Source organism: Lissotriton vulgaris, chromosome 11 (assembly GCF_964263255.1).
Source record: "Lissotriton vulgaris chromosome 11, aLisVul1.2, whole genome shotgun sequence".
Taxonomy (NCBI): domain Eukaryota; kingdom Metazoa; phylum Chordata; class Amphibia; order Caudata; family Salamandridae; genus Lissotriton; species Lissotriton vulgaris.
The window spans coordinates 398,831,210-398,858,915 of record NC_141699.1 but is presented as its reverse complement, the minus strand read 5'-3'; the positions used below and the strand labels follow the sequence as shown (position 1 = coordinate 398,858,915).

The window sequence follows — 27,706 nt, the reverse complement described above, 5'->3', positions numbered from 1 at the left end:
TTTAGGCCCATCTCCTTGTTGCCGGGACTCAGCAAAGTCGCTGAACGGCTGGTCAACCAACAACTGTCAGGCTTTTTGGAGTCCAACAGATTGCTTCGAGCTTCGCAAACCGGTTTCCGTCCAGGCCAGGGTACCGACACTGCCCTCTTGGCGGTTATTGACGAAACCAGACGCATTCTGGATTCAGGAGGGTCAGTGGCAGTGATCCTTCTGGACCTCAGTGCGGCGTTCGACACTGTGAACCATCAGGTGTTGATTCAGCGGCTGGCTGAGGTAGGGGTGTCTGGGGTCGCCCTGCAGTGGCTGAGGTCATTTCTTACCGGACGAACATACCAGGTCTGGGAAGGCGGTGAGCAATCTAAATCGATCTCCCTCCAGTGTGGAGTGCCACAGGGCTCCTCCCTCAGCCCGACATTATTTAATGTTTATACGGCCCCCCTGGAGGACATAGTCGCCCCGTATGACATTAAGATCGTCAGTTATGCGGACGACACGCAGTTGGTGGTCTCTCTATACCAACTGGCTGAGAATCCTGACATACTGCACTCCTGCCTGTCGGACGTTCACACCTGGATGGAAGAATCAGCCCTTAAGCTGAACGGCTCGAAGATTGAAATAATGCTGTTAGGGAGCAAAATCCCTCTTCTCCCTGTGACCAGCTGGCCGAGTTGTATGGGAGACCTTCCTGACCCTAAAGAGGGGATTAAGAGCTTGGGAGTCTGGCTAGAGCAAGACTTGTCATTTCGGACCCAAGCTAAGAAAACTGCAGGAGTGTGCTTCGCCCTGTTACGGTCCGCCCGTAAAATTTTCCCTCTCTTACCTGTAACAACCAAGAAACTGTTGATTCAGGGCCTGATCACATCCAGATTGGATTACAGTAATGCCATTTTTTTGGGCGCTCCTGAATCCACTTTTAAGAAACTTCAGCAGGTCCAAAAAGCGGCGGCAAGGCTGCTCATGGACATTCCGAGGACGCAGTCAGCTAGACCTGCCTTAAAGGCTCTGCACTGGCTTCCAGTGCGGGAGAGAGTCATATTCAAAGCACTCTGTATAGCCCATAAAATTATTCTGGGGAAAGGCCCCCCTATACTAAAGAATTTAGCGGTCCCATATAAAGCGAGCAGAACGTTGCGCTCCGACCAAAAACACCTTCTTTTAGTTCCCAGAGTCCAAAGGGCCCGCACTGGCGGGAGAAGATTCCCAGTTCACACGGCAAGGCTGTGGAACTCGCTCCCTTTAAAATTACGCGCCAAGCCTTGTACACTGCGGTTTCGCAAATGTCTTAAAACCCATCTGTTTCCTGCTTGAGTGCATCAATCTGGCCGTTTTTACTATCTAATGGTGTCTGGATAAGCGCTGGGATGCCTAAGGGTAACTGCGCGCTATATAAAATTTTAAATAATAATATAAAGCTTTCAAGGGGGGTTAAAAAGAGTAATACCACCAAGGATTCCTCCTGCCCCAGTAGGGAATCTCAACATTGTTCTCACAAGTCTCATGGGTCCATCTTTTGAGCCATTGCACAAGTGCCCTTTGCAATTTCTCTCACAGAAGGTGTTGTTTTCCTCATTGCCATCACATCACTGAGGAGTTTTGGTGAGCTACAGGCATTAACCTTAGAAGAACCCTTCTTTCACCTACACAAAGACAGGATAGTTCTACGCACCAACCCTAAATTCCCTCCCAAAGTAATATCTGCTTTTCATATAAACCAATCGGTTGAGTTACCAGTCATTTTTCCTCAACCTGATTTTGTAGCAGAACGTGCTCTTCACACCCTTGACGTTGAAAGAACTTTAATGTGCTACATAGATAGGACAAAAGATTTTCTCAAAACAAAACCACAGTTTGTTGCATTTGCTCCACCTCACACAGGCAATCCTATCTCTAAATCTGGTATTGCAAGATGGATTGTTAAATGCATTCAAACAAGCTATGCTAAAGCTAAAAGAACTTTAACCATACCTCCTAGAGTGCATTTCACTCGCAAAATAGGGGCTTTTGTGGCCTTTTTCGGTAACATTCCTCTAGCTGACATATGTAAGGCAGCTACATGGTCTATACCACACACAATTGCCAAACACTATTGTGTAGATGTGTTAGCACGTCAACAGGCTAATGTAGGTCAGGCAGTACTTAAAACACTGTTCCAAACAACTGCAACATCTACACGTTAGCCACCGCTTTGGGAGTATACTGCTTTATAGTCTATGCAAAGCATGTATATCTACAGCACACATGCCTCGAAAGGATAATGTTACTTAATCTGTAAGCATCTGTTCTTGGCATGTAGAGCTGTCGATTCACATGCAACCGCCCGCCTCCACGGGTACCTGAACTTGTTGCAGTTCATTATACATTTATACGCATGAACATCTCTATACTACACTTACTTACTCCACTCTCTCCTTCTTGAGGGAAATCAATCTAACAATTGAGTCAATGGCCATGCTCTTTGTCACCAAAAAGGAGTCGCCTTACATCGTGACTAGGAAAGACTTCTTCAAAGAAAAACAACTTGCAAACATCTGGACCCAACACTAGATGGCAGGGATATGCTAAGCATCCAAATCTACAGCTCTACATGCCAAGAACAGATGCTTACTGGGTAAGTAACATTATCCTTCTGTGGGCGACTGAGCCCAAACAAGAGCAGGGCCTTTCCCGTACAGTAAAGAGATTTAGCATTGACAAAGCAAGCAAAAGGGACAGTCTCAAACTGTGAGCATTGTGATTAAACTGTTGGGAATGATGGCATTATGTATCCTGCTAATCTCATTTACAAACTCCCAAATAAAACAAATACAAAAATGGCTCTAAATCCAGTAGCCACAGTGAACAAAGGTCTGGGTGATCTGGTAGTTGTCCATCCAGTTGCCAGACTTTAGTGCTTTGAACTTTACTTCAGAAAAGAGACCTATCAGGTTTGATGTCTAGTCAGAATCTGTGTAATTAAGAATTAATCTTCCTTCTCTTACCTGTACCACCATCCAGTGCTTGGAGATTATCTTGTTATTCCCTTCAGGCATTTTATACATATTAAAAAAGATGCCTTGATGGAAAGAGAAATAGAACCCATGTGTATTTGTAATTCTGTATAAGGCGTATCCTCAATAAATGCATGTACTACCAGTCCTCTTATTCAGAAAAAATCAGAAATGATACCAAGATAATTAAGATCTTTACTCTTAGTTGATAAAATGAAGCAAGATTGACTGCTACTATGGTTCACTCTGGAGCAAGCTGGCTTCTTAGTTTACTAGTTTAATTGTTTCTATTGCAATGCATTTGTACATAGGATTCAATTAATTATTTTATCTTTTTTGCAGGGAAGATTGTGCTCCCGAAGTAGCCTTAAAGCTAATTCTTATTCGGTTAGATTGGGAGGGGGAAATAATATTATTGCCTCCAGTGGGCATAAGAACATTTTAGAAGGTGTTTCTCTTTATGAAGTGTTTTGGGGTTCTGCGTGTAGATGAACCTATTAGAATTTATTGAATTTAATTAACATAACCCTGATGGATTACCAGAGTTCCGGGTACATTGTTCCTGATGAAGTAATCCTGCACATTACTCCTTCACCTAGCTCGGTCCTATAAAACCCTCTACTGTGTCCTGCCTCTAATATCTAAATAATTATAACATTATACTGAGGCAGATATCTAGTATGGACAGTTTGGAAGTGGACTGTTCCAGCTACTTGAATTCTTCTTTAATCTCAGTGAGCTTCCATTAATATACCAAATGGGTAAGAACACAGACCCTACTGGATTGTATTTAATAAAGCTTTGTTGGCATCTGGCTTGCATTGTTTGACACCAGAACTTTGGAAACTGAAGAGTAAGTTATATGCAGGTAACTATAGGAAAATGTTTTTTTTGGGAGGGAAACAATTAAGATGAGCCACCTTCTCAGCAAATAAGATATCAGCTTGATAACGGATCAAATAGTCATTTTTTTATTGCTTGCTCCACCACCCCTTTTGTGTTAATAACTGGGAATGCTCAGAATATAATTGAAAAAATTAAAGTTTATAGTGTTAAATTGGGATGTGTTCTGTACTTTACTCAAAACATAAATACAAAAAACGTTAAATCCTTTTTTGTGTTATTATTCTACCCAAGCTAATCCTTTGCCAAATATGGCAACCAAATAACAGAATATTCCCTAACACATAAATTGTATGCTGTTTTTGATTGAAATCTAACATATGAGCAAACTGTAATGGTGTTGTCAAGCAGCAGAGAAATATACGCCAAAGAATGTTGTTGCATACATAATACTGCATAAATCCCAAGCCAGCACAGTGACTTGTTTTGGATGTTTAAAGTAGGTCAAAATATGGAATTGCCAGTCTGAAAAAGTTGATCTGCCACCTTATGAACATTGAAACGGACACTGCCCTCTCCCCTTGAGGAGCCTTATAATTTTCATTAATAGGACAAGTTCTTACTCTTAGATCCCCAGGCTCTGTTGAATATTTTCGTTGCATGTGATTGTTGTTTCACATGTTTTGTTCCTCTCCATTAGGTTTCTTCACACTAGATGGACAGCCAAGGAGCATGACTTGCCCATCCACTGGCCTACCTGAAGAGGATCTTACCCATATAGGAAACGTGGGCAGCTCTGTGCCTGTGGAAGACTTCACCATCCACGGAGGTATACAGTTTAGTGGACATTTGTTTGAGTTGGTTAGAAATACAGTTTTAGACATTCTTATCTCCTATGCTCTACTTCTACATTCTTAATTGTTTTCTAGCCTCTGTATCAGTAGAATGTCCACATTAAACTATAACCCATCCATAATATGTTGCCTTTGCCTCGCGGGCTCCCAGCGGCAGCGAGCGCCATCTTAGCTTGGGCTAAACTTTCCATCACAGCCCTGCCACTCCCCCACCGCCCCGCCCCTATTTAGGAGCGCGCTTTCCCTCTCCCTTCGTGACTGACCAGTGGCCCGGTGGCAGTTGGCTGATTGGTCAATACTTGGAGAGTTTGCTGCTTCCCACGCATCTCGCCCCGCTGACTACGAGCGGAGGCGACATTTCGGCGAATATTGGTTTTTAATATTGCCACTAACTTGTTTTTAAACTTATGGTCCTGACATTATTTTGCTTCCAGGGTTGAGCTGCCGGCTGGGGCTGATCGTGTCCTCGCGGGCTCCCAGCGGCAGCGGGCGCCATCTTAGCTTGGGCTAAACTTCTCATCTTAGCCCTGCCACTCCCCCGCTGCCCCGCCCCTATTTAGGAGCGCGCTTTCCCTCTCCCTTCGTGACTGACCAGTGGCCCGGTGGCAGTGGGCTGATTGGTCAATACTTGGAAAGTTTGCTGCTTCCCACGCATCTCGCCCCGCTGACTACGAGCGGAGGCGACATTTCGGCGAATATTGGTTTTTAATATTGCCACTAACTTGTTTTTAAACTTGTGCAGGTCCTGACATTATTTTGCTTCAAGGGGTGAGCTGCCGGCTGGGGCTGATCGTGTCCTCGCGGGCTCCCAGCGGCAGCGGGCGCCATCTTAGCTTGGGCTAAACTTCCCATCACAGCCCTGCCACTCCCCCGCCGCCCCGCCCCTATTTAGGAGCGCGCTTTCCCTCTCCCTTCGTGACTGACCAGTGGCCCGGTGGCAGTGGGCTGATTGGTCAATACTTGGAGAGTTTGCTGCTTCCCACGCATCTCGCCCCGCTGACTACGAGCGGAGGCGACATTTCGGCGAATATTGGTTTTTAATATTGCTACTAACTTGTTTTTAAACTTATGCAGGTCCTGACATTATTTTGCTTCCAGGGGTGAGCTGCCGGCTGGGGCTGATCGTGTCCTCGCGGGCTCCCAGCGGCAGCGGGCGCCATCTTAGCTTGGGCTAAACTTCCCATTACAGCCCTGCCACTCCCCCGCCGCCCGCCCCTATTTAAATAGGCATTATGAGGCAGCGCAGCGGACGAGCGCAGCGGACGCGACGGAGGCGCGCCGGAGTTGCACCTGAGTTAAGCCCGTCTGCGGCCGAACGGGGCCAGGGGCACGAGATGCTGCCGGTTTTGTCTCATACCCACCATCCCAACTATGCCTTCATTGGGCCCCCGGCCTCATCAGCCCTTCCACAACGACCTACTTACAGTATCTTGGTCTATACATCTCCCCACCCCACTCCCGGGATTGTATCACATTTAGCCTCACTACCCTCCATACCCTCCTCTATTTCCCCCCTCACCTCCGGCCCCTCCTGCTCCTCTATTTAGCACTTCGGCTGCACTCCTTAACACTAGGTCTGCAGTCAATCACCAATACGAACTATTCGATTACATCGACTCCCATGAACCAGATCTCTTATTTTTAACCGAGACCTGGTTCAAGACCGACTCCCTGCCCAACGTGCTTGCCGCTTTACCATCTTCATATTCCGCCATTCGAGCGGATCACCCAGAAGGCAAGCGGGGTGGAGGTGTGGCCCTAATAGCTCGTACTGATCTTAATTTTCAAGTCCTCTCTTCCCCCCCTATCCCCGATGTTGATCACCTTGTAGCTCGTTCAACTTCCCACCAGGCTCCCCTCACTTTTGTCTTAATCTATCGCCCTCCCCAACCCACTCCTTCATTTCTGTCCAATATTCAGACCCTCCTGGCAACCCTGGCAATTAATAACTCATCTGTACAAGTTTTAGGGGATCTCAACTTTTGGCCTAACGATCCTGCCGAAAGCCTTCAATCTAAGGAGTTTACCAGCCTTATGAATAGTTTGAACTTCCTGTCGCTTATTCATAGCCCCACCCATATACATGGTCATACGCTAGACCAAATCTGGTCACTGAATGTTCCATCCACACCCCCCATTATATCCCCTTGCTCGTGGTCAGATCACTCTACCATCACATTCTCCCTTGCTCTAGCGCCTCTGGCCAAACCCCCGCTCCCCAAAAACACCTGGGTTCGCAAATGTGGCAAAACAGACATGCCTTCTCTCTGCTCAGCCCTGGCCAAAACCAGCCCTGATCTATCCGGCCTTGCAGCCACCTCTCAGCTGGCCGCTATTAACAACTGGCTTACTGAGGCGGGTGATGAATTTGCCCCCTTAAGGCGGCTTACAGTCAAACGGGCCCACGCAGCCAATCGCTGGTTCACTCCGGAACTCAAAGTGATGAAACTAGCTGCAAGGAGGGCCGAGCGAGTCTGGAGAAGTACTTACGACCCCGCACTAAAGGCAACTTATCTGTCTGTCTTGCAAACTTATAAAAAGGGCATTCTTGAAGCAAAAACCGAATATTATACCAACAGGATAATGACAGCTGAGTCCCAATCGAAGGAAATTTTCTCCACTGTCCACGAACTAGCATCTTCCAGCAGAGCCACGGTTACCATCCGCCACTCCCAGCCCCTGTGTGACTCGCTCAATGAGTTCTTTATAGACAAGGTGGCCAAAATTAAACACAACATTCCCCTGCCCTCCCCCACTTTTGTCAACCCGTCCCCACCCACTACTTCCGTTAAATTGACTAACTTTCCACTTTTAACTAATGATACTCTCCTTCCTCTGCTTCACCGGGTCAAATCAGGCTCTCCCCTGGATTTTGCCCCTGCTCGTATCCTTAAGGAAATTTACTCAGCCTGCCCTACACCACCTCTGACCCTTCTTAATGATTCACTTACACACGGTTCTGTCCCCAGTTCACACAAATCGGCAATTGTTATCCCAATTTAAAAAAAAACGGACGCCGACCCATCCTCCCCTTCCAATTACCGCCCCATTTCACTCCTGCCTTACCTTGCTAAAGTTCTTGAAACCCATATCACCACCACTCTGAGCACCCACATTAAGGCAAATCATTGCCTCTCCCCCTGTCAAGCCGTTTTCTGTCCCCTGCACTCTACAGAAAAAGTGGTCATCTCAGTAATGGACAAATTGCGTGAAGATATCGACACCAACCTTCCGCAAGCCTTGATACTCCTAGACCTGTCCGCCGCTTTTGACACGGTGGACCACCCCATCCTCCTCAACCGTGTCAGGGCAGCGGGCATAGAAGGCTTGGCCTTCTCATGGCTAGAGTATTTTCTCGCTGGGAGAACTCAAGCGGTCCGTTTGACTGGCTTCGCTGTGGCCTCCCGCAAGGTAGAGTGCGGGGTCCCCCAGGGCTCATCACTTTCCCCTCTTTTGTTTAACCTATACATCTTTCCCCTCATTTTTATGTTACAGCAACTGGAGGTCACCGTGTTCAATTACGCGGATGACCTCCAGTTAATCTTCAACCTGTCTCATCCGTCTTCATCTGCCTTGAACGTCCAGACAGTAATGACGTTCATTCAAGATTGGATGAACTGCAACCACCTCAAACTCAATCCGGACAAGACCGAGTTGGTCCTGACCGGAGGTGGTTGCAGTCCATGGTCCCCCTCCTTTTGGCCCCCTTCCCTTGGTGTTCCCCCACTACCTGTGTCCAAAGTAAAAACACTGGGGATCCTTCTTAATTCTCAACTCACTGTCCATTCACAAGTTAGTTCCGTGGTTTCCTCCTGTTTTTTTTCCCTCAGAATAATCAGGAAAGTTTCCCGTTTTTTTTCTCCCTCTGCTTTAAAAGTAATTGTGTTGGCCATGGTACTGTCTCGTATAGACTATGGTAACATAGTCTATAATGAGGCCCCCGCCTACGCGATCCATCGTTTGCAATTGGTGCAGAATCAGGCGGCTCGCCTGATTCATGGCCTACCCAATTACCATCGGGTCACCCCACTGCTCAAAACACTACACTGGCTCCCAGTGAAAGAGCGTGCCCTTTTCAAACTCGGCTGCCTCACTTACCAGGCCAGATCGGGCACTGCTCCCGAATTCATCTGTTCGGCCATTAAGCCCTACTGCCGCGGCAGAGAACTTCGCTCCGCTCATCTGGCCCTCCTCACCATTCCTCGCTTTAAAAAACAGAGGTCGGGAGGAGCGAGATTCGCTGTCTTGGCTCCAACTTTTTGGAACTCCCTCCCGGTTACCCTGCGCACCTCACCTTCCTACCTTCTGTTTCGGAAGAATCTTAAAACCTTCCTCTTTACGCAAGCCTACCTGACTTAAATCCCTCTAGTTGCTGCCGTCCACTGTTCACCACTAGCGCCATGAAACCGCTGGGTAAACGAGCGCCGTACAAATGTTTTTTAAATTCAAATTAAATTTGTGTTGCTGAATGTTTTGAGCCCCTTTTTTGTTTTTTGCAGGTCTAAGCCGGATTTTGAAAACCAGAGGAGAAATGGTTAAGAACAGGACTATAGATTGGGCGCTGGCAGAGTACATGGCATTTGGCTCCCTCCTAAAGGAGGGCATCCATATCCGTTTGAGTGGGCAAGATGTTGAGAGGGGTACCTTCAGGTAGGTCTTAGTGACTCTGATCCGCATTATTTTACTCATAGATTTGCGGCAGCTTTGTGCTATGTTTTGGTAGTATCTTGATATATTTCTCCTTTACCCAGTCACCGTCACCATGTGCTTCATGACCAGAACGTGGACAAGCGAACCTGCATCCCAATGAACCATCTGTGGCCAAATCAGGCTCCTTATACAGTATGCAACAGTTCTCTCTCTGAATATGGCGTCCTTGGTAAGAGGAAGCAGAGGCCTTCAAGGTGTCTTTGACTTGTGACTATCACTAGTGGTTCTATTTTCCAGTAGGTCTACTGTAACGGGCATCGATGTCCTTAAAGAAACATTTCTTGCTTGTGGATTAGCGGTGACCTTACTAGTTATGGATCCCGAAATATTAGAGCCTGTCAGCAGATGTATTCATCGTATGTTAGTACTTTTATGCTAAATTCTTTTTAGACATTCACTCACATTGATGACTGTTGCTAAAGCATTTTACAAATGTTATTCGTTAGAAATAAAAGCTTAGTTCATGATTACCAATTGTTTCCATGCATGTAACTTTCGCCATAAGGTGTTAATCAGGGCTGGGCGTAATTCGCAGAGTTTCGGTATGCGGAACTCCAAGAAGTGACAAAAAAAAAAACACTGCAGAGTTCCGCAAGTGGCGGAGTGCAGTGCGAACTGCCATTTGCGCTGGTCTTCTTTCCGCTTGAGTAGAAATTCTACCCGAGTGGCAGCTGCCGCTTGCGAACTTACCGTTAACGAGCGGGGGAAAAACTCTGCTGCACTAAGATGAGCGGAGTTTACTGCGGAGCACGGAGTGCAAAAAACTCTGAGCTGAGTTCACTTCCCAGGCCTAGTGTAGATGAGCTTTTGCAGCATAGACATCTTCTAGATACCCATAAAATGCATATATCCCGCCATCTAGGGGTTGGAGTCGGAAGGTGCTACTTGTTTTGTTTTAATACGTATAATTGGATGTGTGTGAATAACCAGATCCTCTGGGTTTGGGCTACAACCCCCTTTGTGTGTGTGTGCAACTCTTTGTACATATCGCAATGATATTTTCAGAAGTTAACTTGTATAATAGTAACTTTTTTCTGCTAGTAATATTTGGGATAAAAACAGGCACATACCGGAATTAAGATCAGATTGGTAGTGTGTTCCTTTTTTGATACATTCGAGTGAAATGGAGGTGAACAAATTCAACTAAAAAATTTGCTTCCTTTGTGGCTGACTAAATCAATTAGCTCCGAGCACACCAGCCGCCCCTTGCACTCACCCTAATGCTTGTCTTATTGTTAAACCAATTCTTGATAGTGTTAAATAAGGGCCTGTATCGGGATGTCTTTGTAATGACCCGTTATTGGTTCATGTATCAAACCATTGAAGGTAAAGTCTATTGACCTTCTATTTCTTGGGCAATCTTATATTTGGTAACATTAATTCATGGTGCGTTGTGATCTAATCGGTACTTGAGTGCTTTTTCCTGGATTTTTGGGGAGATAGCTCCAGGACATTTACGTTGATGTGAGCCAATGTTGTCATTGTCACTGGGTTCTGGAAAGCTACCTTATTTAATTGCATGTTTGGAAAAAAGTACCCTATTTCAGTGTTTATGGGATAGATTGTGATAGAATGACTCCATGTCTTAGAAAAAGATCATTAATTCATCACCAAATAAGTACCACTTCTGACTGGTTCAGCTAATTCTAAATTGACAACCAATCTGTTGTGCCCTTCTTTTTTCATAACTGGTATAGGCCCTGCCCTCTGATTCATACAGAGCTACCTCCCATTTTATTATTCATTACAAGTGAGATATACAGTCTGCATAAGATACCCAGAGATAAGTTTCAATCAGCCTCTCAGCATATACTAGGGTAGTGGTCTTGTGCTTCCGACCCCTCAGTGAAATAAAAGGATTTAAACCACAAAACATGTTAGTGATTGCCCATTACACAGCGGCTTACTGCCATTCATTTTTTTTTCAGCTTAAAACTAAGCACTGTTTTCATAATGAACTTGGCCCCCAACCCCCAGTTTGAAGACCCATGTATTAGAGTTAACCAGTTAAAAGCTAGTCCATAATTTTTCCTAATGTGTGTTTAGATGAGGATCCTGGTAACTTTCAGACTAAATTGTCATGAAGTGGCCCTCTAGTTATGCAGAAAGCAACATGATCCTAAGATGCAGGACATGTGGTACTGTATGATATGTTCTGGTACAGCTCTCTGCTGATTCGTGACCTATAAAATCTCCTCCAGGCAACAGACTGAATCCAGAATAGTTGCAATAGCTGTCCTGTGCCAACAGGCAACTCTACAGCTCTTACCTGACACAGGTGCCTCTGCATGTGTGATGTCACTGATTCGTATATGGCATCATACCAATGATCTGACATTGCTTCTGTGTTTTTTCCACACCCTTTGATACAAATCCCGGGTGTGTCTCTGTCCCAAAAACTTTTTTGCTGCATGAAATCTCTTCTTGATTCATATACTTAATACAATTTCGCCCTCTAGTGATTTGATCCAGAAGTGTCTTATCTCGTAAAAGTTTTCTTAGTGTTAGTCAGCACATGCGGAGCCCTTGCATAATGTAGACAGTAATTCGGCAATTCCATGAGTGCCCACCATCTTAGATTCTTTTTCTGAGGTTGGGTATGCAAGTGCATCACGAAAGCTCCCGACTTTTTTTGTCGAAAATCGTCAAGAATACCTCGAAGGAAAATGAAAAACACTCAAAAGTGAGCAAGATTGAAACTGGAGTGGGGTTTTTCAGGGTTTTGGCGGCGGGATTTGACATGGTCTGAGAATTTTATCTGGTCAACCTAGGGATTCTTGGGGTTCATCAAGACCATGCACTTTAAATTCGCTACAAACTGACAGAGTTCACCCTAAACAACAAACCGCCAGTATGTATGTTTTACATTCCAAGAGACCATAAGGTGGAGTACTGCTTTCCGTGCGCACTGACCAAATTCTGAGATAAGATTCTTTGAGCATACTGGGCACCCAGAGGCATGGCAAGTTTGTGAGAGCTATAAAAATGAGAGGGGTGTTGCATCATGGAGGAGATGGGTTTCTCCAACATCAACATCTAGGACGTGGAAGCACATGGTAAACATCCAGCCATCGGCTTTGAAAAGTAGTTCACAGGAGGCTTAATAACATAGATAAGAATCTAAGCCTACCGTGCTGCATGGCTGAAAGTCCCCTGAGGGGCCCAAAAGACAAGATGCCCAAGTTACCCCCCAACACTCTGAAGCACAACTCTTTGAGTGAAGTTAAATCACAAAATGTCAAGCCCTCTATCCTAGAAAAAAGGAGAAGCTCAAGAGACTCCACTTCTTGGGTGAGAGAAGAGCACCAGTAAAAATTTGCTGAAGGGTGTCACCTACGCCGAAGAGAACAATCGAGGATGATGGGAGAAGGAGGCATCGGGGTCCTGAAAAGGAAAGTCCCAATAGGGGGAACACTATAACCTCCAATGTCGTTGAAGAAGAGGGCTTTGGAGACCAAGACAGAAGGCTTCATGCAAAAAAGAAAGTTCTTGAGGAAACTGGCCCCACACTCGGGGGGGGGGGGGGGCTCCTAAGGTTTTAGGTATTAAAAAACTGAGACAGGACACACACATTACAGAGCCGGAGATAGCACAGGACACATAGATGGAAGAAGTGTACATTTTCACTCAGAGCGATTTACATATCTGAGGAAGAAATCTTGTGGGAAGATGTCAAGACAGACTCGCCACAGGAAGAAAAAGAAATGTATTCCTCCGAGATTTTGGGATGGCATCTCAAGATACTCCTACAGAGTGGAAATGGGGGTGGAGGTAGAGTAGGAAGCTGCATGCTTTCTTCTCAAAATCCTCAATCCTTGTATAGAAGGAATCATTATCGCCCATTCTACCAGGCCTTGTGCAGCAGGGTAAGGATATTTTTGCTAAGCCAGGAACTGCTAAAACAGTACGTCCTCCTGTGGAGAAAAAGTATAGAGCATCTGTATGAAGTTGACCCTTTTTACAAAATACCAAAAAGAGGAATATTGTGTAAAATCCTGGCAGTCCTTACTAGTGGACAGGGCTTGCTTTAACAATCCCAAGGTGCTCTTTTTGTGGTAGTGTGGTTGAGCAGGCTTAGGCTTATCAAGGAGAAGTGTTAGACACACACAGTCAATAAATGATGCACGCACTCAAAAGGAGATCCATGGCAATTTAGAAAAACACTTACTTTATATATATTTTTTGACAGCAAGAACTACATAATTGGGTAAGTACTTTGTTTTGAAATATCACTGTTTCGAAAACATACAGAAATACACTTGTATTTGAGTTATCACGATTTTTCAGTATACAGCAGTAAGCTGGCATTTGTATCTTTTAAAGAGGTAATGTTATCCTGTAGGAAAGAAACCTACTCCATTCGGGCACTTTACATCGACTTACGGAACTGTTCTTCAGGACTTAAGGTAAGTATGGGACAGGGTCCAAGGCAGCACCAGCAGGTCTCCTCTGGCCTCTCTGGGGCGTCTGGGTGCAGAGGTGCAATACTGGGTCAAGTCAATGGGGGATGGTCTGGTAGCAAAGAGGCTGCACGTAGGGGCTGGAGGCTTGTCCTAGTGAACCCACAGGGTGGGCTCAGTTCTTGCCCAAAGTGAGGGTCAGAACCAGCGGGGACCAGTTGCTAAAAGCAGCAAGTGGCCTGGGGAAGCTCACAAAGGTGGCAAGCCTTTGAAGTTTCCTCTTCGTGAACCCTGCCCATTCTGGGGGAGGAGGCTTGGCACCTCGTCCCAGATTGTGCATTGTTTCAGGCTCCAGAGAGCAGCAAGCTCTTGACCTAGTGTTCCAGAAACATGTCTGGTGGTGGCAGCTGAAAGCAGTCTCTCAGTCTGGACACTAGTGGTAGGTTCGTTTTTAGGGGGCATCTTTAAGATGCCCTCTGGGTGCATTTTTCATTAAATCCCACACTGGCATCAGTGTGGGTTTTATGTGCTGAGAAGTTTGATACCAAATTTCTCAGTTTTCAGTTTAGCCATTATGGTGCTGTGGAGTTAATAATGACAAACTCCTAGCACCATGTAATCTTTAATTGCAGCACTGCACTTACAATGTTTGAGAATTGAATGAGAAACAGTAGGGGTATAGGGCTCATGCACCTGTAACTTCACCACTTGTATAGTGCACCAAGCTAGAGGGGTGACTGATCTATGCCAGGGCAGTGGGTTGTAGGTATGGCACGCAGAGATGTGTGCCATGTCGACTTCACTTTGTTCTTCAGCAAAACACGCAGCCTGCAAAGGCAGTGTGTGTGTGTAAAGGTACAGGGCCTCTAAGGGTAGCACAATAAGTGTTGCAGCCATTAGAGGTATTCCCTGGTCACAGGTCCCTGGGTACCTGTGGTACCATTTACCAGGGGCTGACCTGTGACTAGAGATGCCAATTGTGTTAGTTTTGGGGAAAGAACACATGTCCTATTTGGCAGGGACTCAGGACACATCAAGTCAAAGTGCATCAGTAGTCTGGCAAAAAGTCGCCTGCTTCAACGCCAAAGACTTTTGTCTCCCCTGAACACCGGATTTTTCCATCAGCCACCTCTGGCCCCGTCCGGAAACCGCGAATCCAGAACCCGCCGTCCATGGCCCGAGCTTGAGTGAGCAAACACCACAAGGAGGTCCCCCCAGCGATCATGACCTGATATCCGGCGACCCCTGACCTGCCTCCAGCCGACGCCTGCAGCCTAAATCCAGAAAGTCGCCCCCCCCCCCCCCCCCCCCCCCCCAACCGCGACCATGAGCTGGTAAGAAGATCCGACCGCAAAAGGCACCCCTGCACCCGAGGCCCCACAGCCTTGTATGCCCAAACCGACGGTGCCTAACCAACCCCTAACTTCCCACCTTTCCTCTTGAAGTGGTGGTCGCACCCAGAAGACCTTCGTCCCCAAGCCTGCCGCTTAGGATGCACCTTTTGTGAAACTTTGTTTCCCCATTTGCCCTGAGCTAAAGTCTAGGAACTTTGCTCCAACAACCAAGTGTCCTGCTAGTCAGCAGTTACCAAACGGAGGCACCCTATCCCCAATTGGATAACATTGGGCATGAGCACTCTGCACTCGGCTGCCCTAGTGCCGCTGATGATGTAACAGGAATGCATCTTTGACCCTGGGGGACCCCTGAGTCTACTCCCAGAACCTCAACTCCCAAATACCTACTTCAAAACCGATGACACTATTTTCCTCCATAGGATTCCCACCACCTTTCCCCTGGGGAGGTTTTGTAGCGCCTTTCTTTTGGTCATCCCCAGTGGTTGTTTTTGTCACCCTTTGTCTTGACCCAATGGTCTGCCTTCTTTCCCAATTCTTGGGGAGAAATTAGAACTAGGTCTACCGAATGCTGATGTAACTGTTCATTAGTGCAATTACTTTAAATATGTTCTTTCATAAACAAATTGTAAAGTCCATTGAAATCATGCACATTGTGTCCCGTTAACTAACAATCTAGTGTTTTAACTGAGTAGTCTACAAAGTCAATCCAGGTTTGGTTATGGGGTTTGTGAGCCCCCCTGAATCTAATTCTATAATCCTCAGTTGTGGGTCCAAATCCCTCACAGAGTTCTCTTCATGAGATCATAAGACCCAGCATCTGCCCCAGAAAGGGTCAGTAGTTTCTCTGCAGGTTCCAGAGAACAGTTCCCAAAGGAGTCCCTCACAGTGTGACTGCTTCACTTTTCTCATTTCCCAAGCGCTATCAAAGGCTGTGAACCATTTTGTGATATCATCACTCTTCATATTTCGGGACAATCCCTTTGGGGATTTTAGGATCATAAGATTGCTCTTTATCCTTATTTAGTAAATTGCTTCCACCATTGATGGGTGCTAGGCTCATCACTGCTCTCTCTTTCTAGAGCCAACAACCTGGTCTCTAGATCCAGTCTTTTGGTCAGCCTTACTAAGAGGCTGTCCTCATTGAGGCTGTCCACAATGTTCTCAGTGGTACCTGATCCACCTGCGTGGTATCCAGGAATTGAGAGGCTGATTCTTGGAGTCCGGTCCACTGGGGCCCTTCTCTCCCTATGAAGGAGGGCAGGAGGGTTGGTCTACTTGCTCATCCCCGCCCTCTTCTTCCTCATCTGATGGGCCTACACCATTTTCAGATAGGTGGTCCTTCGCATACCCAGCATACCCAGCCAACTGCTCCTGGAGCTTTTGTTTGGTGGGATGGGATCCCATGGTTATATTTTTAATTTTACATAGGGACCTTACCTCTTGAAAGACTAGTGTGGGTAATGGGTGAGTGTAAGAAAGTGAGTTTCTGTTGCAGTACCCCTCTCCACCGCACTTTTTTCTTGATACCTGATGCACTTTTCCTTGGTGTGCCCTGGGTCCCTGCCAATCGGGTACCCTTGGCCTAAACCAAATTGGCATCTCAGGCAACCTGTCCGACCCTGGTAAATGGTACCTAGGGCATTGTGACCAGAGAAGACCCCTAAGGGCTGCAGCACTTATTGTGCCACCCTTAGGGGCCCTGTACCCTGACACACACACACACGCTGCCTTTGCAGGCTGAGTGTCCTGGTGCAGAACTAAACAAAGAGTCGACATGGCACACATTCCTGTGTGCCATGCCCACAAACCCACTGCTCTGGCATACCTCAGTCACCCCTCCAGCTGGGTGCACTATGCAGTGGTGTGGGCACAGGTGCATGAGCCCTGTGCTTCTACAGTACCCAGGGCCATTCCTGGGCACTGTAAGTGCAGTGATGACATTAAGAGTATATGGTGCTGGGAGGTTGTCATTAAGAACTCCACAGCACCATAATGGCTACACTGCAGACTGACACATTTGGTATCAAACTTCTCAGCACATTAAACCCATACTGATGCCAGTGTAGGATTTAATGTAAAATGCACTACAGAGGGCATCTTAGAGATGCCCCCTGAAACCTAACCTACAATCAACGTCTTGTCTGAGAGGCTGCCTAGGCTGCCACACAGCAAACATGTTGCTGGACCCCTGGGTGGAGAGCCCCCGCTCTCCTGGGACTGCAACAATGCACATCCTGGGACGGGGTGCCAAGCCGCCTCCCCAGGATGGGCAGGTGAAGCTTCAAAGGCATTCAGCCGTTGTGATCTTCTCCAGACCACTTGCTGACCCCCCACTCTGGCGGGAAGACTGGCGGGAAACCCTACGGCAGGAAGGTGGGTGTGCCAGCCTGAGCCAACCACACCCCTCAGGTGGGAGAGGCGAGGTGAAGCACGACCCCGGGCTCCGGCCATCTTGACGATGGGGAGCCCTGCCCAATCACAGGGGAGGAGCAGGCGAAGGGGTGTACCAACCCCAGGACAGTGACCCATTGGTCCCTGCCCTTGCCCTACCTGTAACGCCACTAACTTTAGTACTTAGGGGCATCCTGAACCTTCCTTCCTTAGATTCAGATTCCTAAACAAGAAAGAAGAACAAGGAACAAGAAGACCTGCCGTAAAGCTGCTAAAAAGAGGAAGACACCAACTGATTTGGCCCCAGCCCTACCGGCCTGTCGACGCTCAAACCTGCTCCTGCTAAACCCCGGCGTCTCCAGTGGTCAGCAACCCCAAAAACCCCGGAGGACCTGACTGCCTTGTGACTCTGACTACCTGGGTCTCCCACGAGCAGTGGTACTGCTCAAAGCCAGTAACAAGCCCTGGCATCAGCCCGGAACCGCAAACCCTTCACACTCTACACCCGCCAAATCTAGCCTGTGCTGGAGTGAATCAAGACCCTAAGGACGTCCCCCCGGCGATTCTTACCTTGAATCCAGTGCCCAAGGACCCTCCTCGACGACCCCGCAACGCCTGCAGCCTCAGGACAAGGGACCCCTCCAACCGCGACCAGCAGGGCGTTAGATTTCCCGACCTCAAAAAAACACCACAGCACCCGATGCCCTCTGCCAAACTCATGGGTGCCTACCTATCCTCCAAGATCCCAACTTACCCCTCGAAGTGTTGGTCGCTCCAGAAGATCCTCCGTCCCCGAGCCTGCAGCCTTTGTTCCCTTTTCAAGATCGTCATTGGATAACATTGAGCGCCCGACGGCTCAAAAGCACCCTGCAACCAGTCGCATGAGTACCCCTGGTAGTGCAACCTGTACCCTATCCTACTTCCCCATTTGCCCTGAGCAAGTGACCAGGATCCCAGCTCCCACAGCAGCGTGGCCTAATAGCCAGCAGCCACCAACCGAAGGCCCCCTGCCTCACATTGGATAACATTGGGCCTAACTACCACTGCACCCGGCTGCCCCTAGTGCCGCTGAGGGTGTACCAACAGTACCTACCTGACCCTGTGGGACCCCTGAGTCTATGCCCAGAACCTTAACTCCGTCAGTCGAGTACTTACCTAAAAGCTGATAACTCACTTTTCTTCCATAGGCTAACATGGACTGGTTTTCACTTGAAATTTCTTCTAAGTGTGGAGTTTTGAAACTCTAAAATATTCATCTAAAATCAGCCGAGTAACGAATTCCGAAGTACTCACCGGTGATCAAAATAGAAGCCAGTAATGTACCTTTTAGCCCAGTGCTGAACCGCAAAAGTAATCAGAACTGTGTTTACTAGTAACCTAAATTTCCTTCCATAGGAAACCATTGACTGTTTTTCTGTGAAATTTCTTCTGTCGAATTTTGCAAACTACAAATATTCTTTAAAAATCGTACCAACTTCCACAACGTAATTACTTACCTGTTAGGTAGAGGTCCCAGTACTGAACCTAGGAGTTCAGTACTGGATTACAAAAGTAAAGTGAACCTACTTTACCTGCAAGTGAATTTTCTTCCATAGGAAACAATTGACTGTTTTTCTGTGAAATTTCTTTTAAGTGTGGAGTTTTGAAACTTTAAAATATTCACCTAAAATCAACCAAGTACCGAATTGTTCACCTGTAATCAGGAGAGAAGTCAGTACTGTACCTTTTAGCCCTGGACTGAACCGCAAAAGTAATTATAACTGTACTTGCCAGTAACTTGAAATTCCTTCCATTGGATAACATTGCTTGGTTTTCACTGAAAATACATTTATATTCTTTAAATCTCACTGCTATAACCAAACAATTTTTTACTAAACTGCTTACAGCATAGGTCCCAGGACTGAATCCAGGATCCAGTCCTGTAGTACGAAAAGTAATCCATAAAGTAATCAACTGCATTTATCTAGCAAAACCCGTTGAGCTCAATGTTAAATTATGTTAAAGTATGTTTGAATTTGTGTTGCCCATTGCAACAAACTGTAACTATTGTATTCAAAGAGACCATTGCCCATTTGAAAAGTACTTAACTAAAGTAATCCATTCTGAGAAAGTATATTTTGTTTCCTTGTTGGTTCTAAAATAAAACAACTATATCTTTTGATATAAAACAATTGGCCTAGAGTTCAGTTAGAGTGTGTGAAACCTTTTGCTGACTGAGGGTGTACAACAAATGCTTTGCACGACCCTCTGGCATTGCCTTACTGCTCGACCAAGCTACCACTTTGGAGAGTAAGGTTATATCTAATTTTAACCACTGTGGACTGTGCACACTGTACCTTACTTTGGTCCAGTATATACAGAGTCACTTTCTCACAGTGAGGTCAAGCTCCTCAACCTTGTCCTGTATGACATTGTGGTTATTTTCACTAACAGCTGAGTTCTTGTTTTGAGACATTGTTAAAAAAGATTCCTAACCCTAGCTAAAGTGACTTAATTTTTCTAACATTCTACAGGGACTTAACCAATGCCCTAATAAGACTTTTAGTAGTGTTGCAAAAATGCCAATTTCAAAATCAGAATTCTAAAGACAGTTTAAGAGTTTTGTCGTGTGATCTGGTGGTAACCAAGTAGTCCAACAAATGCAAAGTTGTGTATCCCACCTCTGATCCACCAATGTAGGAAGCTGTGTGAGGAAGTGCCCTCTTTCTGCATGGTATCCCCACTATTTGCTGAACTGTTGATGTGCTTTGACTGAGTGTGTCCTGGGCTGCTGCCAGTCAGGTGCCCTGGGCCTATGTTCTTTCCCTAAACCTGCATTAAAAACAAAACCCAATTTCCAGGTTCGCCCATGGTATATGGTACCACAGGTACTGTGACCAGGGAAGACCTCTAAGGGCTGCAGCACTTATTGTGCCACTCTTAGACGTCATGTACCATTACACTCACACACTGCCTTTGCAGGCTGTGTGTTTTGGTGCAGAACAACGTGAAGAGTTGACTTGGCACACATCCCTGTGTGCCATGCCTACAACCCACTGCCCTGGCATAGATCAGTCACCCTTCTAGATGGGTGCACTATACCAGTGGTGAGGGTACAGGTGCATTAGCCCTGAACCCCTACAGTGCCCAAGTCCATTCTTAGACATTGTAATTGCAGTGCTGCCATTAAGAGTATATAGTGCTGGGAGTTTTGTCATTACAAACTCCACAGCACTATAATGGCTACACTGAAATCTGAGAAGTATGGTATTGAACTTTTCAGCTCATTAAACCCACACTGATCCCAGCGTGGGATTTAATGAATAATGCACACAGAGGGCATCTTAGAGATGCCCCTGAAAAACTATTTAACACTAGTGTCCTGACTAAGTGGCTGCCTTACGCTGCCACCACCAGACTTGTTTCTGGACCCCTAGGTCGAGAGCCTGCTGCTTTCGGGGGCCTGAAACAATGCACATCCTGAGACGAGGTGCTAAGTCTCCTCCCCCAGGATGGGCAGGGTCCACTAAGGAGAAGCTTCAAAGGCTTGCCGCCTTAGTGAGCTTCCACAGGCCACTTGCTGCTTTCAACAACTGTTCCCCACTGGTTCTGACCCCCACGTTGGACGGGAGAACCTGCTGGAAAAACAAGTGAGGAAGAGAGGTGTGCCAACTCCACTCCTCAGGTGGGGGAGGCGAGGTGAAGAACAACTCTTAGTCCCCGCCTTCTTGCAGATGGGGGACCCAGCCAACCAGGGTGAGTCATATGCCCTCTCCCACTGGAGGGTGGCATAATGGGGGGTGTACCCAACGCAGGGAACCTATTGGTCCCAACCTTTTACCTACCTGTAACTCCCCTAAATGTAGTATTTAGGGGCACTCCTGAACCTTGCTCCTTAGACAAGATGAAACTGCATGAAGAAGGACCAAACAGCTGTGCAGAAGCTCACAAGAGCAAGACGCCCACTGTCTTGGCCTCAGCCCAATCGGCCTGTCTCCCCCTCGAAAGTGCTCCTGCGAATCCCAGTGTGTCCTGCAGCCAGCAACCTCGAAAACCCCAGAGAACATGCCTTCCTTTAACCCCAAAGACTTTGTCTCTTGTAAACACCGGATTTGTTTACCTGCAACCTCTGGCCGAAAACCGTCAATACCACACCACTTTGCATCCGCCATCCACGACCCAAACTAGAGTGGGAAAACACCACGATGAGGTCACCCCGGCGATTCTGACCAGAGATCCGGTGACCCCTGACCTGCCTCAAGCCTCCAGCTAACCCACCTTTAGTGTCCTGACTGAGTGGCTGCTTTCAGCTGCCACCACCAGACATGTTTCTGGACCCCTGGGTCGAGAGCCTGCTGCTCTCTGGCGCCTGAAACAATGCACATCCTGGGACGAGGTGCAAAGCCTCCTCCTCCAGGAGGGGCAAGGTTCACGAAGGGGGAAGTGTGAGAAAGTGGCTCTATATATACTTGACTAGAATGAAGTACAGTGTGTATAGAGTCCACCAACCCCAGAGGTATAACAGAGGTTTAAGTCAGAACTGACCTTACTCTCCAAAGTGGTAGCTTGGTCGAGCAGCAAGGCAGTACCAGAGGACAGTGTAAAGCATTAGTTGTACACACTCAGTCAGCAAAAGGTTTCACACACTCAAGAACTAAACTCCAGGCTAATTGTTGTTATATCCACAGATATCGTTGTTTGATTTTTCGAACCAACAGTTATAAAAATATACTTTTCTGGTTATGAGAACTCTCCTGTAAATACTTTTCTAAGGAGCAATAAAGTTCTTGCACACAATGATTACAGATTTGGTAGTAAGCAACACAGTCTTAAAACACACTTTAGCATTGAGCTCAATGGGTTTTCTACATATGAGTACAGTTGATTACTTTATGGATTACTTTGGTAGTTCCAGGACTAGGTCTTAGATCCAATCCTGGGGGCGAAGCTGAATCCAGATTAGCAAAAACGTTTTACTTACTGTAATGAATTTTCATGAATATAAAGCTGTTTTAAAAGTTCTAACTTAGAAACTTTTCGATGTAAATCTGACAATGTAATTCAATGAGAGGAAATTCAGGTTGCAGGTAAAGTATAATCGGGTTACTTTTGTAACCCAGCACTCGTCTCCTAGGGCCAGCACTGGGGGCTTAACTCAAAACAGGTAGGTAATTGCGTTTCAGTATTTCGTATGATTTTTAAAGAATATTTGCAGTTTTCAAAAGTAGACAGAAGAAATTTCATAGAAAAACAGTCAATGGGATTCTATGGAGAAAATACAGATAACTGGTAAACCTGCTAGGGATTACTTTTGGGTTCAGTACTGGGCTGAAAGGTACAGTACTGGCTTCTCCCCTGATCACAGGTGAGTACTTCGGAATTTGGACTTAGTCTGATTTTATGTGAATATTTTTCGTTTTCAAAACTCCACACTTGGAAACTTTTTGAGTCAAAATTGGTCAATGTTATCCAATGGCAGGTAAGTGAGTTACCGGTTTCCAGGTGAGTACTTGGCTGGTGAAGTTGAGGTTGTGGGCATAGACTCAGGGGTCCCCCAGGGTCAGGTAGGTACAGTTAGTTCAGCCCCAGCAACACAGGGGCGGCCGGGTGCAGAGGTAGTTAGGTCCAGTGATATCCAATGAGGGAAAGGGGGCCTTGGGTTGGTGGCTGCTGGCTAGCAGGCCACGCGGCTGTGGGAGCTGGGCTTCTGGTCACTTGCTCAGGGCAAAGGGGGAAGTAGGACAAGACAAAGGTGGCACAGCCAGCGGCACTCGGGTGGCTGGGTGCAGGGTGCTTCTGACCCGTCGGGCGCTCAATGTTATCCAATAGGAAAAGTCGAAAAGGAACAAAGGTTGCAGGCTCTGGGGCAGAGACTCTCCAGGGGCGACCAGCACTTCGAGAGGTGAGTTGGGATGTTGGAGCACAGGTAGGTACCCCAAAGGGAGACACAGGGGGCTGTAGGGCGCTGGGTGCAGGGGTGTCTTTAAGTGTCGAAAAAGCTTACCCTCGGCTGGTCACGGTTGGTGTGGCCCCTGGTTCTGAGTCTGCAGGCGTCGTCTGGTTCGTCAAGGAGGGTCTTTGGGCACTGGACTGCGGGTCCCAGTCGCCGGGGGGACGTCCTCGTGGTCTTGGTTCGGTTGGGCCCGGCCCGGGCTCGGCTGGTGCAGAGTGGGCTGGTCCGGAGCTTCCTGGCTGGCACCAGGTGGGTGGTTGCAGCAGAGCCTCTGCTGATGGGAGTTCCAATCTTCAGGAGCGTCAAGGCAGGCAGGTCCTCTGGGTGTCCCAAGGTTGCTGTCCGCGGGAGTCGCCTGGTTTAGGCAGGAGCAGGTTTCAGGGTCAACAGGCCGGTAGGGCTGGGGTCAAGTCAGTTGTTGTCCAGTTGTTAGCAGCTGTGCGGCGGGTCTTCTCCTTCTTGATCTTCTTTCTTCTTTTTTCTATCGGAATCTAAGGATGGAAGGTTCAGGGAGCCCCTAAATACAAAATTTAGGGGTATTACCGGTAGGGCAAGGGCAGGTACCAATGGGTCCCTGTCCTGGGGTGAGTACACCCCCTAGCTTGCTCCTCTACTGTGGGAGGGGGGCAGGAGCCAAGCTGGGATTGGACAGGGCTCCCCATCTACAAGATGGCCGGAGCCCGGGGTCGTGCTTCACCTCACCTCTTCCACCTGAGCGGTGGAGTTGGCAAAGGTTGGCACACCCCCCTTCCTGACGTAGTTTTTCCCGCCAGTCTTCCCGCCAGAGTGGGGGTAGAACGGGTGGGGGCCAGTTGCTGGGTACTGCAAATGGTCTGGAGAAGCTCTCAGAGGCGGCATGCCTTCGAAGCTTCCCCCTGTCTATCCTGGGGGAGGAGACCTAGCACCTCGCCCAGGATGTGCATTGTTGCAGGCCCAGGAGAGCGAGGGGCTCTCCACCCAGGGGTCCAGCAACATGTCTGCTGGGTGGCAGCCTCTGCAGCCTATCAGACCAGACGTGGATTGTAGGTTTGGGTTTTGGAGGGCATCTCTAAGATGCCCTCTCGTGCATTTTACATTAAATCCCACACTGGCATCAGTGCGGGTTTAATGTGCTGATTAGTTTGGTACCAAACTTGTCAGTCTTCAGTGTAGCCATTATGGTGCTGCGGAGATCGTAATGACAACCTCCCAGCACCATATACTCTTAAATGGCATCACTGCACTTACAGTGCCCAGGAATGGCCCTGTGTGCTGTAGGGGCACAGGGCTCATGCACCTGTGCCCTCACCTCTGGCATAGGGCACCCAGCTAGAGGGGTGACTGAAGTATGCCAGGGCAGTGGGTTCTGTGGGCATGGCACACAGGGAGGTGTGTCATGTCGACCTTTGTGTTAGTTCTGTACTTAGGCACTCAGCCTGCAAAGACTGTGTGTGAGTGTAAGGGTACAGGGCCCCTGAGGGTGGCACAATAGGTGCTGCAGCCCTCAGGGGTGTTCTCTGGTCACCATGCCATGGGTACCATTTACTAGGGGCTGACAGGTGGCAAGAGATGTCAATTGGGTCTTTTGTTTCAGCATAGTTTTAGGGAAGGAACACAGGTCCTGGATACCTGGTTGGCAGGAACCCAGGGCACACTCAGTCAAAGCACATCAGCAGTTCAGAAAAAAGTGTGGGCATACCAATGCAAGAAAGATGGCACTTTCTCACTGGAAGCTTCTAAGGCTTGCTGCCTTTGTGAGCTTCCCCAGGCCAATTGCTGCTTTCAGCGACTGGTCCCCACTGATTATGACCCCCACTTTAGGCAGGAGAACCGACAGGAAAAACAAGTGCGGAAGAGAGGTGTGCCCACCTCTGCCAACTCCACCCCTCAGGTGGGGAGGCTAGGTGAAGCACAACTCTGTCTAAGCCATCTTGAAGATGGGGGGACTCAGCCTACCAGGGACAAGCACATGCTCCCCTCCCACTGGAGAGTGGCAGAATAAGGGGTGTACCCACCCCAGGGAAGGGACCCGTTGGTCCCTGCCTTTTACCTGCCTGCAACGCCCCTAAATCTAGTATTTAGGGCCCCCCTTAAACTTGCTTCCTCAGATCCAGACAAGAAACCAGAAGAAAAGAAAGACCGAACAGCCGTGCAACATCTAACAAGGGGAAGACGACCACTGACTTGGCCCCAGCCCCTACCGCCTGGTCTCCCCCTCGAACCTGCTCCTGCAAAATCCCAGTGTGTCCTGCAGCCAGCTACCCCAAAAACCCAGAGGACCTGCCTGCTTTTACTTCTAAAGAATGCTTCTTCCATGAACACCGGATTTGTTCATCTGCAACCTCTGGCAGTAGCCGGAGACCGCGAATCTGCCCCACTCTGCACCCGCCGCCCACGGCCCGAGCTCAGGTTGGCAAACACCACGAGGAGGTCACCCGGCGATCCTAAACAGAGATCCGGCGACCCCTGACTTGTCTCAAGCCTCCAGCCGACGCCTACAGCCTAAATCCAGAAGGCCACCCTAACCGCGACCAGGAGCTGCTAAGAAAATCCGACCCCAAAAGGCAGCCCTGCACCCGACGCACCATGGCCTTGTGTGTCCAAACAGACAGTGCCTAACAAACCTCTAACTTGCATCCGACGTCAAAACAGCACGTCGGAGGGTGCACCTTTGGTGCGAATTTGTTTCCCCATTTGCCCTGAGCTAAAGTCCAGGAGCTTTGCTCCAACAACCTAGTGGCCTGATTGCCAGCAGCCACCAACCTGAGGCCCCCTATCCCCCATTTGATAATATTGGGCTCAGCACTCTGCAACCAGCAGCCCTAGTGCAGCTGAGGGTGTAACGAGAGTGCATCCTTGACCCTGGGGGAACCCTTGTTCTACTCCCAGAACCTCAACTCCAAAGACTGATTACTTACCTAAAAAACGATAACCATATTTTCCTCCATAGGATAACATTGACACTTTTCCTGACAAGGTTTCTAAATGTGGAGTTTTGAAACCTAAAGAAATTCTTTAAAATTGTATGATTTAACAAAAACGCTTTTACTCTCCTGTTTACTGGAAATGTCCCAGTGCTGCATACAGGCATCCAGCACTGAGGAAGAAAAATAATCCAAAGGTAACTCACCTACTATTTTACTGAAAATCCCATGCAAGTTTATGTACTGTATTTATAAATGATTGCATTTCTCTGAAACAATACTGTAAGCCAAACCATAGTACATGTACAATTGCAATTGAACTGTTTTACAATCCGCATTTACTACTGTACAGTATTTATTGCTTACTTGTGCCAGGCTTGCTTGGTTCTAGAAATAAAATAGCTAAAAGAATATTTTTATTAAAAAACAATTGGTCTGAAGTTCAGTCTCGGAGTGTGTGAACTCATTTGCTGACTGAAGGTGTACAACAAATGCTTAACACTGTCCTCTGATACTGCCTTACTGCTCGACCACACTACCACAAATAGAGAGTAATGTTCTATCTAATTTTACTTCTGCCTACCTTTGGGGTTCCACTGGACTCTGCACACTATACCTCTCTCTGGTGTAGTATATACAGAGCCAGCTTCCTACACCATGTTAATAAACCATTAACAGAATATTTACAGGACAGTATGATCTTACATCTTTCACAGTCGGCTTACGTGTGTTTCACAGTACGGAGACCGCACTAGTATGTAGGTATCTGTGGCAGGGTCTGATGTGGCTATGGGATATCCTCGACAATTGTTCACAACAAGTGTTCAGGACCTTTTGAAACTAGGAAGATATTAGATATTAGAGATTAGATATTAGAAGATAAGGCGCCTTGACACCTTCGGGTTTTAGTAGCGCGATACAAATTGCTTTTCATTCATTCATTCATTCATAGTTGATGAAGGATTCCCCCAAGGCTCTTGTTTGAATCCTAAACTATTCCACATATATGTGGCCCCTCTGGCCCATGTTGTAAGATCCTACGGAGTGGAGATTGTGTTGTATGCAGACGTCACTCAGTTGCTTATTTTTTTCGGACCAGAGTCAAACCAGATGCAGCAGCCATTCAAGCATTGTGTGAAGGAAACCGCTCACTGGATGCATTTGAGGTGTCTCTAGTTAAATATTGACAAATCCCAGATCGTACTGTTTAGAAAAGCACAGGAATTGTGGTCACCAGGTTGATGGCTCTCCGATCTCGGTCCTACTCTCCTTTCTAAGCAGGTAGTGAAGACCTTAGAAGTAAAAATCGACTGGGAGCTATCTGTGAGAGA

At 47.4% G+C, this 27,706-nt stretch overlaps 1 protein-coding gene across 4 annotated transcripts in view; it reads left to right on the top strand.

The window, feature by feature from the left end:
- The window catches only part of OGDH (oxoglutarate dehydrogenase), a 514,759-nt gene that overhangs the window by 396,169 nt on the left and 90,884 nt on the right, over positions 1-27,706 (top strand). For all 4 annotated transcript variants that reach the window (XM_086943425.1, XM_086943426.1, XM_086943424.1 and 1 more), the window contains 3 exons: positions 4,531-4,659; positions 9,184-9,334; positions 9,436-9,563. In XM_086943425.1, the coding sequence (XP_086799551.1) occupies positions 4,531-4,659; positions 9,184-9,334; positions 9,436-9,563 (408 nt within the window). The remainder of the gene's footprint in view (positions 1-4,530; positions 4,660-9,183; positions 9,335-9,435; positions 9,564-27,706) is intronic.